This window comes from Varanus komodoensis, unplaced genomic scaffold (genome assembly GCF_004798865.1).
Source record: "Varanus komodoensis strain SLA01 unplaced genomic scaffold, ASM479886v1 scaffold15, whole genome shotgun sequence".
Lineage (NCBI taxonomy): Eukaryota > Metazoa > Chordata > Lepidosauria > Squamata > Varanidae > Varanus > Varanus komodoensis.
Window position 1 is genome coordinate 1787789 of NW_025335440.1, and position 18662 is coordinate 1806450.

Sequence of the window (18662 nt, forward strand, 5' to 3'; positions counted from 1 at the left end):
TCCCTGCAAATGGTTGCCACAGCATGCAGCAACGGCCACAAACCACTTGCTGGCAGGACCTTGGGAGCGCTTTAGCACATTTCAAGCATCTTGCCACTGAAGGGAGGTTTTGACCTGCTAGGTGGCAGAAGTGTGGCGGGTGGGGAGAAATGGCCCTGCAGCCCACCGCACTGACCATGCAAGGATGAGGGAAAAAGCAGCCTGGCCTGATCCTGCACCTTTCCTAGAGGAGTGCTGTGCAGGTACAGTTCAGGAGTGAGAGCTGCAACTCTGGGCTGCTCCTCAGGGCAGGACCCAGTCCTCATTCAGCACATAGATCCAGGAGGCAGCTGGCCGTTTCCAGACCCGTTTGGGCAACCCCACTGCCCACAGCTGAACTGAGCCCGGTTGCCACAAACCCAGAGGGTGGCACAGCTTTCCCTCTCCTCGGCAGCTCCGAGGTACTTCAGGGATGCTCTCAGCAGCTGCCTTTGGAGCTGGAAGGGTTTAAAAATAGCTCCTTTATTTGGGATTCTCCAGAGGCCAGGCAGCAGGCCAGTCTGCGTGAGGCCTCTTCACATGATCTGTAGCTAACCTCAGCAGCTTGCGGTCGAGGCCCCGAGCACGGCACGAGTGTTGGGAGTCGATCAGGAGGACGCAGGGGCAAAAAGGAGCAAAGCCACCCTGTCCAAGGAAGGGGGTGGGTGGGTGAGCGTTCTGGGCTCAGCTCAGAAGGGAGCCCCCAAAGTAGCATAGTGTGCAATGTGCTCACTCCAGCTTGGGGATCCCACCCTCCTTTGGAAGCCAGAGGCTGACAAAATGGGAGGTTTTTTGTTTTTGGTTTCTTTGGGGAAATGCGGCAGTGAACCAAAGCTGGCCCATGGCCTTGGTGCAGAGGGTAGAAAGACGACCAGATTCCATTGGTGTATAACCTTTATTTTTTTGTCCAAGAGCCAGTGTGGTACAATGGCTAAGAGTGTGGGTCTGGGACTCAGCCAGTCTACTCCCCGCTCAGCCAAGAAGCCAACTGGGTGACTTTGGGCACAGACTCTCGGTCCTGGCACAGACTCCCAGCCCAACCTACCTCACAGGGTTGTTGTTGTCAGGATAAGATGGAGAGGAGGAGGAAGAGAATGATGTAAGGCACTATGAGTTCTTTGTAAGAAAAAAAGCAGGATATAAACTAACACACACAAAAAAAAAAAATTCCATACCACAACACCTAGGTACTTTACAACAATGCATACAGACAAAATAGAAACGTAATACAAGTACGATGAAAGCAGAGCAGCATTAAAATGAATTGAAAGCAGCTCAAAGAAACAGCAAAACTGAGCCTGTAAAAGAAAGGGCAGCTGGGGTGAGTAATCCCTTCATGCCCCTGAGTAGCTAAGCAGATTTTTAAAGGCCTCAGCATAAAGGGCTGTGGTGACCTGGTGCCGAAAAGATGGCAGGTTTTGTGCTGGGCAGGCTGCAGCGTGAAGGCTGAAGATCTCTCCACTGGACATCCCCTCAGTGAGGCAGCTGGTATTATGGGATGCCCAGGCAAACTTGGCAGGAGCAGCAAAAGAGCCTGGTCCCGTTCCCCCCCACCCCCCCGATCTAGCCAACCCCCATAGCCGCATTAGGGCTGACGTCCTGGGCTCAGATGATCCGAGAACCCCCTGTGGATGCAAGAGCCCCTGCGGTCTCTTGGCGTGGCCTGTTGCCCTCGGACCAGCCAAGCCGTAGGTGCCGAGCCACCATGGATTGCAACCTAGGTTTGCGTGGCTGAACGGAGCACGGAGGGGAGCGACTGCACCCCTGGAGGGGTCACGGCCTTGCAGCCCCCCCTTTCCCCAAAGCTCAGCAGCGAGAAGCGGCCGGGCAGCAACATGCCATTAACCCAGCCGCTTGCTCCAGAGACACGCGCAGCCGCCGCAGACAGCTCAGTCCGACCCAGCTGATGCGGGTGCGACTGTGCCAGGACAACCGAGCCGGGCGACTCTGTCGGCTGCCCAAGGAGGCTCGTTTCAGGCTGGACCTGGGGGAAGAAAGCTGATGCTGGAGAAGGTGTGGCTGGCGGGAAGGCACTTGTGCCGTGGTCCCAATTTATATCAGGCCTGCGAGTAAGAGAGCGCGGGGCAGCTGCATGCTGCATATTTCGACTACGGAGCCTGTTTGTACATCATGGCAGCAGTTCCTGGTTTACATAGTAAGATCAGAGGATGTCTGGGCATGTACGGGGTACATGTCCCCAACCACTGAGCTTTCAAGCCGAACTTCCTCATTTGTAGCAGCAGGGACATATCTCTGCATTGCTCATCCCATAAGCAATTCAAGGGTTTCCAGATTCACTTGCCACAAAGCTGGGTTGTTAATGAAACAGTTATTAAAATCTCTCCTCCTTGCCATTCCGAGGTTCAACAACACCGTGGCTGCTGCTGAGTTAAGTTGGTTCTGACCCCGACCTACCACCTCTGTTGCTACACATGCAGAAGCTGGGCCTGAAGTCTCAGCCGTTCGGGGGCTGTACACCGCGCCCCCCCCCCCCCACAGCCACTCCAAGCATCCCGAGATGCAGGGCCACGTCCTGCGCGGGCACCAGGACCAAGCGATGCCGTGCTGGTGATGCGCTTGCTCGCGACAGCCCTGGAACGGCTTCCTCACCGAGGGAGCAGCCAAGCACATTAAAGGGCTTTGGAACACACTTTCTAAACCGGCCGCATGAATCCCTCTGAATAATTGATTAAAGGGTCAGGATTTGTGCAGGCTGGCAAGAAAGCAGGATCAGAAACCTGCCATCGGGAGGGTGCCATGCAGAGCTGCTTCGCTCTCATCGAGCCCGGCTTTCATTCCGGCCCTCGCAGAGCCTGGGCGCCCACGCGGCAGGGAAACTGTCCACTCGAGGAAAGGTCAGCAGCAACAGGCAGGTAAACACAGAGCACGGAGCGGAACGTGGCTTGCTGGGGTTCAGGCAGCAAATAACTCTGCTGGGATTACTGATGCACTTCGAGGGGAAGGAAGCTCTGGGAGAAGATTTGCCCCTCCAAATGCTCCTCTGTCAATGCCGAGGTTGGCTGCTTGTCGCCGGTTTCTCGGAGCCGTTTTGTCAAGCAGAGTTTGAGGCCAAAGTGCAGAGCCCCGCAGCCCAGCATGCCCCAAATGACCCCCCTCCCCGAGAAGCACAGGCGATGCGGGGAGCAGAAACAGACTCTCTCCTGGTGGCATGAGGAACTGCATGTGCCCAGAGGGATTCTTTAAAAAAAAGACAACCAGAGTTGGCAACAGAAAGCAAGCTGCATCGCACGGGATGGTGGGGTAAAGCGGGGGAGAACGGAAATGTTATTGGCGTGCTTTACTTCTGAAGCTATGCCCAGTTTCCCTGAGGGGGTACACACTAACTTATTTGGGTATTTTTATCCCATCCAATTACATTGTGCATCTCTGGACAGCTTACAAATCAACATCCAAAAATGCATATAAACCCAAATCATCCATAATAATCCATGACGGAGCATAAAACATAGTTAAATTATTTAAACATTGAAATTACGGGAAAATAAAAAGGTCTTGACCTGGTGCCATGAAGGGCAAGGGGCGAGCAAGCAGGTGGTGGGGTGTGCCAGTCCAAGCACCTTGTCCACATCATCAGGCCGCAGCAACTGGAATTCATCCAACAATGATGGACCCAGTGGAACTCTGGATGCTTCCTGTAATGGAATCCTATCAACTGAGGAATCCAGCTTGTGACAAATCTGAGCAATTTCCTCCTTAAAATGCTGGGCAAAATCGTCACCGCAGGCTCTCGATGGTGCCACTGGATCCTTTTTAGGGCCAGAGTTCATCACGCCATGCACCACTCGACAAAGCTCTGCTGGATGGCACTGTGAGGAAGCAATGGAAGCAGAGAAGAATTGCCTCTTCGCCACCCTCATCGCCACAGCATAGGCTCGATAATGAGCACTTAAGCGTGTTCAGTCAGATTCATCCCGTGATTTCCTCCACCTGCACTCTAATCGTCTCCCAGCCTGCTTCATCGCCTGTAACTCAGGTGTATACCATGGTGATGAGCGGGCTCTGCCTGGTGGGAGAGGATGCTTAGGAGCGATCGTGTTGATTGCCCTGGTCATTTCCCCACTCCACAAATCAACCAGAGCATTGACAGGAGGACCAGTTTTTTCAACTGGAAAACCCCCCAGAGCCCTCAGGAATCCATCAGGGTCCATATGGCTCCGGGGGTGGACCCTCTTAATAGGGTTCACACCTTACGGAGGGGAAGGTTGACCCCAAGCTCAAACCTCACAAGGAAGTGATCTGACCATGACAAAGGAGTTAAACACAAGTGTCTCACTTCCAGATCACCATCTTCCTGCCCCTTCGCCAGAGTGTGACCTCTTTCATGGGCTGTGCTGGACATGTTGTGACAGCCCCATGGAAGCCATGAAGTCCTGAGCCGCCCCGGTCAGAACATTCTTGGCATGGAGATTGAAGTCCCCCAGAACCGACATCCTGGGGGTCCTCAAGACCAGGTCTGAGACGATCTCCATCGGCTCAGGCAGGGAGTCTGATGGGCAGAAGGGTGCACGGTACACCAGCAGAATCCCTAATCTGTCTTGATCGCCCAACGCCAGGTACCGACACTCTAGACCCGGGTTAAAATTTGCTCAGCTGCACCATTGTGGGGTAAACATGTACAGAACTGTAGCCTAAATATATGGGGATATCCCTGACCATCATGAATTTTCAAGTGGAGAAGTGTAATATCAACTCTTCCATACATAACAGTGTGGGGAATCAGTGCTCAAGTCAGCAATTCTCATTAATTTGTTAGATGTTTAGGTGGAGCCGGCCCTGTCATTAGGCAGAATATTCATAGTAACAGCATACTTTGGGCTGGTCCCGCCTCTGTGGTCTTTTGGAAATGGGGTGTCTTGGCTTGGCATCTGGGGACCGATAAGAATCAAACTGTGTGCGCTTTGGCATTCCTCTTGCACCCTGACCTGCTTCTGTCCTTCCAGATGGCGGCCCAAAGAAACTCCGCAGCAACATCCGCCGCAGTACAGAGACCGGCATCGCTGTGGAGATGAGGAATAGGGTCACCCGGCAAGGCAGCCGAGAGTCTACAGACGGAAGCACCAACAGTAACAGCTCCGACGGCACGTAAGCCCCACTGATGGCATGTAAGGCCTGGAGCAAATGCTCCCGACAGAACCACGGGGGAGAGAGGCGAGGGCTCCTTGCAGGGCTGGCATTTTGAAGCAGCTTCCTGGCTGCTGGTGGTGTTTTGACATGACAGACAAACAGGAGACCTGTCTGGGAGCCTCCAACAGCAAGGAACCGTCTGTGCTGGCCGCTCTTCCACTCCCCTCTCTCTGTTATCAGCTGCAGAAATGCCTCTTGCACCAGCCTCTGCAAATGATCACCTGGTTGGTAGAATAACATGGGAGAGGGAGAGGCTTATGTGGTGCAGGGCCGCAATTCGTTGCTCACTGCATCTGGGGGTGTAATACCGGGGGTGCCACTTCACCCTTTCGGGCTGGGCCTGAAGGTGGAGGGGGGATTTGTTGCCTGGTGTATAGGCCACAACGCCTCTGTTCTTGCTGCAGAGAATTCAGAGAGCTGCCCCTCTGGGCAAGCACTGAGGTCGGGAGCAGAATCGCTCCTCCTCCCGCTCCGTGGAAGCATCCGGCGCTGACCCACCGAATGTTTAGCTGCTTGGCCTCTCCTCATGCCCTGCCTCTCCTCTCCTCTCCTCTCCTCACCTTTTCCTTCAGGTTCATTTTCCCCACAACTAGACTGGGAGCTGAAAGCCAGTTCAGCGACTTCTTGGATGGACTGGGGCCGGCACAAATTGTGGGGCGGCAGACGCTGGCCACGCCTCCGATGGGTGAGTGGACCTTGGAGATTCTGGGCACCCCCCCCCCTCACAGAGCCACCGCTCGGTCTTGTGCGGTTGCCATTCGGTGACGCTGGGGGTCCATGAAGCGGCTGAGCTGAGGAGCGACAGCTCAGGCTGCGGCAGGCGAGGCCGAGAAGGCACAGGTGCTCACCTGTGCAAGCCGCAGGCTGAAGCACACGAGCGGCTACAAGGCCCAGGAGGCAATGTCCTCCCTAAGCTGCTAGTGGTTATTAACAGGCTTCTCTGTGCCCACAGCACAAACCCCTTTATAAGTGCTTTGCAGATGGGTTGAGTGACTGCTGGGTGTCAATCACATTATTGCTATGGGGTACAACCCACCCCTCAGAAAACACGCTTTGGTGGGGTGCTTTATTATCCTGCATCAGAACGGAGGTTTGCAGGTGTTTGACTCCAGCCACGCATCGCTCCCCACCACGTCATGTCTGATAGGAAGTTCCTGCCCAGTTGCTGACTTTGAAAAGGGTGGATTCTGGAAGCATCCAGCCTGCCTGGAGGCCTTCCCTTTTAGCACCCCTTTAACCTATTTTATGCCAGTGGTGAATGTGGTCGCTTAGCAAGGGGGGAAAGGCAGTCTGTGCATGCTTAGAGTCACCTCTACTGCAGTGCTTCCAGACACCAAGGACCGTTATTGTTCAGTACTGTCAGGTCCTTCTTAATGGAGAAAAGCATCCCGTGCACCTGCCGAAGTCAAGGGTGATCCACCAAAGCACGCACCACTGAAGTGCCTCAAACCTTTGTATCGTTATTTGGTAGGAAGGGTCACTTACAGCCACTTGTTAAAGAACCAGTGTGGGGCAGTGGCTAGGAGCGTGGGGCTGGGGCTCAGGTGTCCTGGGCTCCAGTGCCCACTCTGCCATGGAGCTCACAGGGTGCCTTTGGGTGAGTCACAGACTGTCAGCCCAACCTACCTCACCGGGCTGCTGCTGTGGGGATAAGACCGAGAGCAGCCGGAGGAGAATGATGAAAGCCACTCAGGGCTCTTTTTAAAAAGGGGAAACTTCTTGAGGTTTCCAGGCCTGTTCCCAGTAGCAGAGTCTCCTCAGGAACATGAGGGCACCCTTGGTACAGGAGCGATGTTGTTCACATGTCGTCGTTTTGCCTTTCTGCCTGTGCCTGAAAGCTCACACCCTCTGCCGGCAACTGCGCTAGTGCTACGCACGATCCCCGCCCTCGGCAGGCGGCCCCTTCCCGCTTTCGTGCGCCTGACAACAGCGAGCGCTGGCTCTCGCGTGCGCCCTGCTGGTGAAAGCGGGAAGTGCAGGCAGAGGCGGCTCTGCGGGCCCCGTTCCCGCGGGCGGCCGGGCGCCGGGCTGCGCCTCTGCTCTCCCCACGAGGCTGCGGCCGGGGAAGGAGGCCTGTAGGAGGGCCCCAGAGTTGTTCTCTGGGCTGGTGTCTGGAAATGGGCTGGCCCTCCCGCCTGTCCACAATGAGCAGGGGCATTCTAGGAAGCTGGGTAGCACAGCCCGCAAAAATAAGCCAGCGGCGAGGAAGGTTAATTTGCTTTATGCAATTATCATTCCGGCATGGGGTCAGCATAGGTTTCTCCTTGACCTGTGCTTGCTTGCTAATCATTTCTCTACAACTTGCTCGAGCACTGTGGCGGATGCAGCAGACTTGTGGAGTGGCGCGTGTTCTTCTCATGACTGCATTGCATTTCTATACCGCCCACAGCCAACACTCTTTGGGTGATTTACAATAGAGTATAAATACAATAAAATACAGTAGGAAAAACATGAGCAAGAATCAAACGTGTTAGGAATGAAATTCCAAGCAGTGACGATACGGGAGGCAAAGTACCAAGCAGTAATAGTTTAATACGCTCTTGCAAGAGCGGGCGCCCACCACACAGGCAGCGCGCTGTTTCCACAAAAGGCTTTGCCTTGTATTCCCTTTTCCTGGCTCGCAGACCCTGCCTCTTTTCTCCCACTGGCTGGGTTACTAAGAGGTCACAATCTTCTCCGTCCGCCTACATCATGCTACCCCTCAGTATGTTCCCCCTCCCGCTCATACATCCCATGTTCATGCTAATGAGCCCATTACCTATGAGAGGTGTGTCAGTTACTATTCATAAGCCTATTAAGCGTGCGCACTACTTACTATAAGTCAATAGGTCGTCTTGGCCTTGTAGCTGTCTCGCTTGATGGCCACTTATCTCCCAAAACTTGTGGGAGGATGAGATAGAAGAACAGCCCTTCTTCCAAGCTCATTATCTCCTTCTCCCTTACATAGGATGGCCAGCTGTAAAAGACAATTACCTACCGTCTTCTGCAAAAGTAATGGTTTAACCAATGCCCTCGACCCCACTTCAGAATTTGTGTTCTTCAGAACTTTGATGTAAGAAACAGAGAAACAGAGCAAGTCAGAAGGGGCCTCCCGGGCCATCTAGTCTGACCTCTAGCACCAGCCAGCTCCGCTCACGACATGCCCACCATGTGCATGTCCAGCCTGTCCTTGGACACCCACACCGATGGGGCCTCAACGACCTCCCGGGGAAGCCCATTCCCACCCTCGGGGTCCCGACTCTCAGCACTCTTCTGCCACTTCTCTTGTGTTCAGACTCAGCCATACCACATACTATTAGCCCACCATTATTTGTTTACATCAGTAACTGATTTAAACCTGCCTATTTTCTTCTACTTCTTATTTACACATCTCTTTATACAACTCCTTACTCTGGTCTTTGACCTTACAAGGGTCTTTTGCTCTGGTCTTTAGCAATCCATCATTCTTGTGCTTAGTAACAGTAATTCTCCCTCTCTCACAAACGTTATCTTAAAATAGCAGAGAGAGAGAGAGAGAGAGAGAGAGAGAGAGAGAGAGAGAGAGAGAGAGAATAACAAGATGTGTCCAAGAGTAAAAGAAAGGTACCTGGATAATTGTGTCAGGCTGTTGAATGACTAGGGAGGTCTTTAAGGGCCTCTGCAAGGAGGGCTGCCTGAAACGATGGCAAATTTGGTGCCTTGTGGACGGCAGCAAGAAGGTTATTCCACAAAAAAGCCCCCCCCCGCCCCCACTGAGACTCTCAGGGTTGCTCCAACAGCCCAGACCCTAATCATGCTGGTGAAACCCTCCAAAGCATGCTGCTTCCCTTTGTGTCGGAAATGCCTGAACTGCCAGGCTGGGTCAGGGCAACCCGGCGACCGCCTGATTGTTTTCTCAGCAGCTGGATGCTTCCCCAGCAGGGCATGGAAAGGACCTTTGACTTAGGGATGGTACGGAAATGTAATAAATGAAATGAAGCAAATGTTCGGTGGGAGCATCAGTGATGCTCTGCACATCCATGCAGCCCTATCAGGCACAGCAGTAGCACGGTCCCGAAATTCAGTTCAGGTGTGAGGCAGTGGCTGAGTTCGGATGCTCGTGGGCCAACGGCACTTGTGGGCGCAGGTCACAGAACTTCCCTTGTTGCCCCCTTGACATGCTGGCTCCTGTGCCACCCAGACCCAGCGAGTGCCTGGCAACAGAGGGCCACAAGTCCACCCGGACTCTACACACGCCTGGTTTCTGGGTGGGGTCAAAGCTGCCCTGTCGGTGCATCCCACCGGGTTCTGTTGACACAGGAAGCCTTGTGCTGTGTGGGTAGCTGGGAAGATTGTGAGACGTGCAACTGGCATGCTGGGGCAGGGGAAGGAAGCCCCTGTGGCTCCTTCTCACCAGCAACCATCCAACCCTTGCCTTTAAGCCCCAGGCAGGTTCCCGGCAAATTCAGAAAAAGGAATTTCCACCTCACATTCTTAGTCCTTCCCTGCCATATCTCAATTCTCATACAGTCTCCAAGCAAGGATCTTCCGATTTTTCCTGTGGAGCACAGTAGTCACCAATAAGCCTGTCTAATTCCTAAATCTGTCTAACAAGCTACTTAGGGTTAATTATCTGCTGCATGATGGAAGCCCACCTGTTGCTCCATTCTGAATTTTTTTCCAATCAATTCCATAGGGTGATGCATCCCTTAAGTTCTAGAATTTTCATTTTTCTAAGCAAAAAAGTGACAACTGCTTAAGCCAGGATCAGAAGCTCCAGCTCAGGCCTGATCCTAGTCTGGCTGGGACCAAATTCAATCCACCAGAGTTCCCTAGATGGCCTCTCCCTCCAACAACCTATTATATGGTAATTTCCCTGCCTTTTTGCAGCTTTTTCCTCCTTTTAGAAAGTTGAAATGCCTCTCAGAAATCTGAGTTATTGGTTGTAAAAGCTTTAACCTAAAATATGATGGATTTGTTTGCATTTCAATTTTTTTAAAAAGAAACAAACTTTTGGCCCTGCCTCCTGTCCCAGAGCATCTTTGAAGTCTAGTTCAGCTTTGGGGCTGAGAGAAATTCCTTCCCAGGGCAGATGCCCGCGAGTGATGTTTTGCTGCTTTTTCCTTTATCTTATGAAGTGAATGAGGCAAGCCAAGTTGTGGCCAACATTTCTCATTGATGTCAAAGGAGGGCTTGAAGGTGGCGCTGTAGCGCCGCTCTTCCACTGTTATCGCACTGGTTTATGAGATATTGTTTTGTTGTTTCACTGTTGTCATCATGTCACGCAGAGGTGGGTCATGGCCTTTTTTCCCCTGTGGATGAGGGCAGGATGCATTACAGTGGAGCAAAGCTCAGGGAACCCAGGTTCAATTTGGATGCCAGGAAGTAGTTCCCGATGGTTAGGATCCCCAGGGTATGGAATAGACCTCCACAGGAGGTCGTTGAGGCCCCATCGGTGAGGGTGTTCAAAGATAGACTAGACATGCACATGGTGGGCATGTTGTGAGCAGAGCCGGCTGGAGCCAGGGGTCAGACCAGATGGCCCAGGAGACCCCTTCTGACTTGCTCTGTTTCTGTTTCTAATCCACCTAGAGAGTCCTACAAGGTGACTAGTGCAGAATTTAAGTTTAATGAATAAATAAGTAAATAAACAGTCTGCAGCTATTCCATGGCTCCAGCACTTCACAGGGTCATCTAAATCTGGATATACGGCAGATGCATCACATGTTCCTATGATCAGCCACGGCTGGTGCAAACCTGTGAAGTTGTTCCCACTGTGACTTTTCTCCGGTTTCCTAGGTGATGTCCACCTTGGGATGATCGACAGGAATGGGCAGCTGCAGGTGGAAGTGATAGAAGCCCGAGGACTCACTCCAAAGCTGGGCTCCAAGTCCATTCCTGGTGAGTAGGTGCATCAGGCATCTTCTCCGTCCTTCGGAAGACGGAGAACCAGAGCGGTTCACCCATCCGCACCCAAGTTGGGTGTCTTCTCTATTCTTGGTTCCTGAAATACCATAGATGCAAACGTCTGTCAGCCTCGGGGCTCACCTGGAAGAGCTGAGCATAGCTCAGCATGCTTCCGAGTTGTGAGACCTGATCAGGACTGGTGTCAGCAGCATGTATGGTGGGTTAGGGGACACATTTGCTTGTTAGGGGGCACGTGCCCAGCACTGTCTGGCTACGTTGCTTGCATGCTTGGCCCTATGCGCCGCCCTCACTGGTGGGAGACGCACTAACTTTTCCCCTGGGGCCACCAAGACATCTTGAGCCGGCGCTGCAAAGGGGGGCAAGAGGGCGCCGCAGGCCGAGGGACCTGTTTGCAGGCTGGAACATGATGCCTGAGGTATTTTTTCTTGTGTTTGCTTTAAATGAAAAGAGCCTGGGACCGTTTCTAGAAGCTCACTTGAATAGTGGTGCTAAACCACTTTCTCCCTGGATGCCACGACCCAGCAAGCAGCCCTGTGGAGCTACCACGATCGATCGACCGACCTGGCAGACACGCCTTCTGGGCTGCACACTTAATGTGGGGAGGGGCTTGAGAGTGTCAGAGAACCCGAGAGCCCTGCCCAAGGCCAGGCTCTCGTACCAGGCTGGTCTCCTAGGCGTCCCCTCCCAAGCAAGGCAGGCACTCCGGCGCTCCTTGTAAGAGTCATCATTCTGCACAGGAAATCTACTCAATCTAGTCATTCACAAGCTTGCACAAGGAGCAGTGTTGACCCCTCTCTGCCCCCTTCACCCAGAGCTTTGCTTGTGAACGCTTCGGGGCCTGTCTCGGGAAGATGGGGCACTGTGGAACTGGGCCCGCCTGCGCTCTACGCTCTGCGTCCCAAATTGGTCCAGCCTGCGGCTGTGATGACGGGCCCTCAGGTCCACGTCTTGAGGATGCTGGTGTTCTTAATCCGAGAACTCTCCCTGCTCCCGCCCTTCGTCTGCCTCGTTCCCACAGGCAGGAGGGAGACCCGGCCCCGTGGCTGTCCTTGAGCTACTTTCATCCAGGGCAGGCGGAGACTGGCACTGTGGGGGGTGTGCGGGGGCCGGGGGGGAGGTGTGCAGGATCAGGCCTGTCCATTGCAACAACAATTCTGTCATCAGAGTGTGAGCTCAGAGCCTGGTTGGTTCAGCCATCCCTGCCTCATCCTCAGAGTCTGAGCTATCAGTCCCACCAAAACAGGCTGTTTCTCGTACGCACCTGGGAATCCTAGCAGGGTCACCCAAGGCAGGAGGGTCAAGGCGGAGACACCCGGCTAAGATGCATCCACCCTCTTCAGGGGTAGCAGAAGAAAGGGATTGCCCTTCTGGTGATGCGGGCGGGGAAACCCCTGAGGGGCAGCCACTGGGCAGCAGTGGCGGGGGATCTTTTGCAGGCCTTGGTGGTGACGCTCTGGCTACCTCTGCTTAGTACTGCGCCAAAGAAGGCAGTGGGAAACCACTGTGAAGACCAGAGATCAGAGAGTCCCAGGTGGTGCAAGAGGCAGTGAGAGAAGATGAGGCCCCCAGGTGGGAAGGAACCAAACAAGCTGCTGCACAAGGGGGAGAGCAAAGGGCAAGTGCAAATACTGCTGTCACCATCAAGCTGGAAGCAAGTCTGGAGGCTGATATGCCCAGAGCTGAAAGGGGAGTCCAATGCCGCACAACACGTGCAATTGGAACACAGAATGGGAGGCGTGTGAACCAAGGCAAATTGGAAACTGCAAAGCGGGACGTGGCATGGTTGAACATTGCAGTATTTGGTGTGAGTGAACTAAAGTGGACTGGAAGGGGATATTTGCAGTCAGACAAACAAATAGTAAATGCATAAATAAAAAGAAAGCAAAAGCCTAGACAGGTGTCAGAAGAAACATACACATTTGCTAAGGACAGGCAAGAAGCAAAAGGTGACAGAAATAGGGACAGAATCCCGAATGTGACTTTTCAGGGACAATCTTGTAGAGACAAAAAGAACTATTATAATGACCAGGGGAAAGAAATAGAAAAGAGCAATAATAAGGGAAAGCAAGAGGCCTCTTCCAGAAGATCTGAGAAATTCAAGGGAAACTCAAACCTAAATTAGGAATGCTAAAAGACAACCAAGAAGAAGAAAAGGAAGACCAAATTTGCAATGGATTGTCTCCATAAAGGAAGTCACAGTGTTGAACTTGGAAGAGCTGAGCAAGGCTGTCATGGACCGTATTTCCTGGAGGGCTTTCATTCAGGGGGTTGCCGTAAGTTGGAGATGACTTGATGGAGCATAACAAAACAACCTGACGACAGTCAAGTGGTTTCAACTTTACCATGGTTTCCATCCTCCCCACTCAGGAGTCCAGCTGTTGGCATGTAGGAGCCTCGAAGGCTGAGAAAGCCGTCCTGAGACTTGTTGCAAAGGATGGGGTAGAAATATTTTAATTCAATTAATTCAATTCAATTCAGTCCCAAGGTGCATCACTCCCTGCTGATGTCACCTCCCTTTCCTCATGGGTCTGCACACAGAGGCTGGATGGCTGGAGTGGCTCTTGCAGTTGCCACTCTTTCCCGGAGGCTCTGTGGTAGTTGCCTGCCAGGACAGTGGAAATAATGATCCTGTATCCAGACAGCACAACAAGCCATGGTGGTCCAGAGAAACCATAGAACAAACCATTGTTTCTTATCATGGTTTCTAAAGACCAAACTTACGATGGTGAAATACCATTACTGGGTTCAGACAATACAACAGATCAACAATGGTAAAAAAAATCACCATGGCTTGTCGTGTCATCTGAACCCAGCCTCTGTGTATTTGCTATTTGCGGGGAAGTAGCTAAGGAAATTAATATATTCAGGATGTGCTTCTGATGTAAGGATATTTTCTTGCTTTTCAGGGTCCTACCTCGCACCTAGTTTCCGGTTTTTCCTTATCTAAACTCTGAGCACCATCAGCTTCACTAGGATCTCCCCTCTTTCTTTCTTTTTGATAGGTTAGCTTAACAGTCATGGCAAAGAGAGAATTCTCAGGACTGGGACTGAGTGCTCCACCCGCCTCCCTGGCAAAAGCTTTCCTGTGCCTCGGGGAACGCAGACTGGCTCAGAAGGGAGCCCTGGGCATGGCAGCCATGCTAACAAGCCACTTTTCTTCCCACCTCTTTGCAGCCACCTATGTTAAGGTCTACCTGCTAGAAAACGGGGCCTGCTTGGCCAAGAAGAAAACCAAGACGGCCAAGAAGACCTGTGACCCGCTCTACCAGCAGGCCCTGCTGTTCGACGAGGGCCCTCAGGGCAAAATGCTGCAGGTGAACATTTCCCCTCCTCTTGGAGAACACAGCATCCCCACCAGTGTGCCCAGTCATTTCTAGCAGCCTCTGAATGCCCGGAGAACAGCTCCTCTGCCTCCAAAGAAGGCCCTGGTGGCACTTGGGGAGGGGGGCCCTCACCCTCACCCTCCAAGGAAGGCAGAAAAGCTGTTGCATTCCTGATATTTGCCATGTTTGTGCTCTAGTATCTTTGACGGAATACAATAAAGCATGCACATCCCTCAACTGCGGGAATTTATTTCCTCGCTGTTTATTGGATTTAGATGTCCTTATTTCACGAGAATATCCTCAGGTCAAAAATAATCAGTGCAAAGCAATTAGAAAATAGCTTGGCATTCATACTGACCACACTGAGGGTTTAATCCAGTGCTTCCTTTTTGTGCCCCATACCATTTAGATTGCAATTCTTATGCATGCTTAACTAGGAGTAATATCCTTTGAACTCAGCGGGACTTAGTTTAAGGGTTATAGCTTAGTGGTCATGCAGGTCCCAGGTTTGCTACATAGCATATCCAGGTAGGGCTTAGGAAAGGATTCTGATTAAAATCCTAAAAAAGCCAGTGTGGACAATACTGAGCAAATGAACCAATGCTCTGACACTGCATAAAGCAGCCCCCTATATCGCATTAGTATTAGTTACCTCTTGTTAACTGCTTATAATAGTGGTAACAACAATCTGAAGAACAAAGGACTTGACCAGAAATAAAGGCAGATTCAGAGCTAATTCCATATCACTGAAAACCTGGGGGTAGCACAGGGGGGTGGGGACAGGATCCTTCCCCATTGTTCCCAGATGGCCTTGCAGTGGGGAAAAGTGTCTTCCTCATGTTTGTTTTCCACTTTAGGTTCTGCTGGCAGATCAGCCCTTAGCCCCTTTTCCTTGTTCCTTTTAGGTAATTGTCTGGGGAGACTATGGGCGCATGGACCACAAGTGCTTCATGGGAATGGCCCAGATTGTTCTAGAAGAGCTGGACCTGTCCAGTGCAGTGACGGGTTGGTACAAGCTCTTTCCCACCTCCTCGCTGGCGGACTCCACCATCGGACCCCTTACACGGCGTCTCTCCCAGTCCTCCCTAGAGAGTTCCATAAGTCCTTCTTGTCCTTAAGGATGACCGGGGAAAGAAGAAGCAACGAAGAGCCTGCTCAGTCACAACACTCGGTAGCATGGTTTGTAAATATTCCATGTCTTTCCTCCCATCAACCTCCCTTCCTTTTTCTTCTTCTTCTTCTTCTTCTTCTTCTTCTTCTTCTTCTTCTTCTTCTTTGCCTTCTTCTCCGAGAAGAGAAAACTGCTTCAAGTAAGTTTAGGTGTGTCCCTCACTCACTCTACATGCAACACAGAAGGAGAAAATGCCACAATGTGGTGGGGGAGGAATTAAGAGGGGAAGAAAAGAAACCCATGATAAAAAGGCATATGACTGACTCTCAGTTTTGAGACTGTTACATCACCTTAAAGCAAATTGCCTTTGAAAAGGTGTCAACCCTTTTTCATCTATAAATCATCTTGGGATCATCTCCAACCAGACTCAGTTAATCCATTGCAAGTGGCATGCTAATTGAATAGGGTTTTTTTCTTGCTCAGTCTGTTTTATTTCCATTTCTTTGAAGGAGTAGGTAGACCTTTTCTCCTCATCTTCTTTTAAATGGAAAAAAAGAGAAAAGAAATGCAGCACGACTTTTTTTAAATGGAATGTAGCATCTTCAGACATTGTGTAGCCTGCCCTGCACTCATAAATCTCTCTGCAATATTTGTGTAGGCACTTCCTCTCCTTGCAGGAGGTGTCTCCTAGCCACTTCCTGTTTAATTTTGGCTGCAAGAGTGGAGCAAGCCATTGTGTGTTCCAAGGAAGGAGGGGAAGCGGTGATCCTGCCAAAGCTGTAGAGGGGCAAACTCACTAACGGTGCATTTAACGTGACTGTTAAGTTGAAGGCCTGTTGAGGCTCCTTTTCTCACCCTTTGAGCCTTTTCACTTGCCCTCCTCCGCCGGTCAGAGAGCGTGTCTCCTGCGGCCTCGGGAGCAACCCAGGCTCCCGCTTAAGCCCAGAACGAGTGGAAGTGCACAAGGGCGCTGCTGCTTTAGCTTGGCGTGTGCAGGAGACAAATCATGCCGGAAGGTGTCCTCTGGTGTCCTCCGCACAGTTCCATTCTGGCAAGAGGTTCCTCCATGTCCGGGCTTCCTTTGCAGCCCAAAGCAGCAGGATGCTGGACCACTGGCACTGGCACTGGAGCAGAAGTGAAATGTGCAAGAAGGTGTGCACTGGGCCAAGCTCCAAAGCACCTCTCCAAAGTCCCTCTTGCGGGGCTCCAGGGGGACCGGGCAGCCTCCCCGGATCTCCCACAAGGACAAGGGTGGGCCTCTGGATCTATTACATGTTTTGAATTTAATGCAATCTGGCAACCATCTTAGGCTTATTTACTACGGAGTAAGCCCAGGCAACACCCTGTGGAGCTTACTTCTAGGTAAACCTGCATAGGATTGGCATGTTGACTTGCGTGTGCCTGTGTGTCTAAGTAGCAATCTGGCCCCCAAAGTGAGGGCTGGTTCCTGTAGCAAAACTGAGAATTATAGAAGCTTTTAATGAAGGTGCCTACTGAAATTTGATGAAAATACTCAGGGGTGATACTACTGGAAATCATGATTTCATTACTCTTATTATTCTGCATTTCACATTGACTGTATTGCAGGACCAGTAAAAGACTGGTCAATAGAACAGAAGAAAGATTCTGGGTATTTTCTGCTTACCAGATAGCTTTGGAAGTTCCATTTTCAACCCAGTGGTGCTCATACTAAAATTTTGAAAATTACTATTACTGGTAAATTCACAAATACATTGATCATATAAATTAGATCAAGTTCAAGAAGCAGGGGCTCCTCCCTTGCTCAACCAAGTTACAATAGCAGCAAGTTCCTGAGAAGAAATAATCAGATTCTAGGAGAAATAAGGGAGCCATTGACATTAATTTTCCCTATTATAATGGAATTTGAAATGGATGGCAACCTTTTCCTGAGGACAAGTCTGCTTCTGCTGTCAATGGATGTGAGCGACTGCATTAAGTCCGGTTCAGTAATGTTAAGCTGCCCAGGTTTTGTGGAACTGCAAGCTGCTGTGTCAACTGTTGGATTTACCATTTCAGCAAACCACTCAAAAAATGTCAAACAGGGACTATCAAACTCCCTTGGATCTGCGGGTGCCCTTGGTCCCCATTTCATGCTTCTGTCCCCATACAGATTTGGTTTTTTCATGCCATTTTCTCAAAATGAACAAGATAGGGGTTTCCAAGTTTCTGCTCAAGGGTGCTCTCCATAATTAACTTAGAAAGCCGTCGGTGGAAGAAGAAACGGATGCTGGTGCCTGCATTAGTTGAGTGACTACCCATGTCCAGCTGGTTCTGCTATCGCCTGTCTCTGTACCTGCAGGTACAGGTGTGAATAAATACAGTCTGTGGAAAGTTTAAAAATGGCAAAGCAGGGAAAGTGCACAGATCGACTGAAGGTTAAAAAAAGGTCCAAAAGGCCAGTTTTGTCATGGCCTGGAAGTCGCACCATTACTTGTCCCATCAATTCAAGAGTACAATTCACTCTTCAAAGCACAGTCGTTTGTGCTAGTGGCAGAAATGTACCACCCATGGATGCTGTTCCTGAACCCACAAGGGGCACGTTGAGGTGTGTTTGTTTGGGATCAAGGCAAGGGAGTCCATTAAGATTTTGGGAAACCCCAGCCCACTCCAAAGAGCTCTCCAGATGACTTGCTTGGCGAGGTGCACCCACTGGAAGAGTATTTCTTGCAACCCATGGAGTATCTAATGATTTGGGTCAACGAAAGGAGGAGAATTCCTCAGGCTCCCATGGAATAATATTATGACTGCCTTAGGTTTTTGTAAGAAAAAGAATGAGACAGCACCAAACCTGAGCCCATTGCACCCAAACTTCTCTTCCATGCAAAATGGAACATTGGGTCTGGCTGGGAGAAAGACTTGGACATTAGAAGAATCGGGAACAATCAGCAGCCTCGGTTCCCTTGACAGTTTCTTCTGCACAGCGAAGCTGCGCCACTTGGCTGACGTTCTGCTGATGTCGGATGGGCAAACGATAGCAGTGGACCAAGGTGCACAGCCGTCAAGCCACAATGGGACTGCCACACCACGGTGCGTCTGAGCTACTTTAGTACCCCAAGCCAAGGCTGATGTACATGGGAGACGACGAGAGCTACGGGCACTGCTGAGCCGAGAGCTGGTCACTCCTTCTCTCAGTGCATCAGCCGGGATTTGTCGACTAG

The 18662-nt window shown here is 51.3% G+C and overlaps 1 protein-coding gene across 1 annotated transcript in view; it reads left to right on the forward strand.

Annotated features, from left to right (window-relative positions):
* RIMS3 (regulating synaptic membrane exocytosis 3) overlaps nt 1-15490 on the forward strand; it is a 29689-nt gene extending 14199 nt beyond the window's left edge. Inside the window, exons 2-6 of the mRNA XM_044424827.1 lie at nt 4980-5121; nt 5736-5848; nt 10921-11022; nt 14224-14363; nt 15278-15490. Of these exons, the coding sequence (XP_044280762.1) occupies nt 4980-5121; nt 5736-5848; nt 10921-11022; nt 14224-14363; nt 15278-15490 (710 nt within the window). The remainder of the gene's footprint in view (nt 1-4979; nt 5122-5735; nt 5849-10920; nt 11023-14223; nt 14364-15277) is intronic.
* The last annotated feature ends 3172 nt before the right edge of the window (nt 15491-18662 follow it).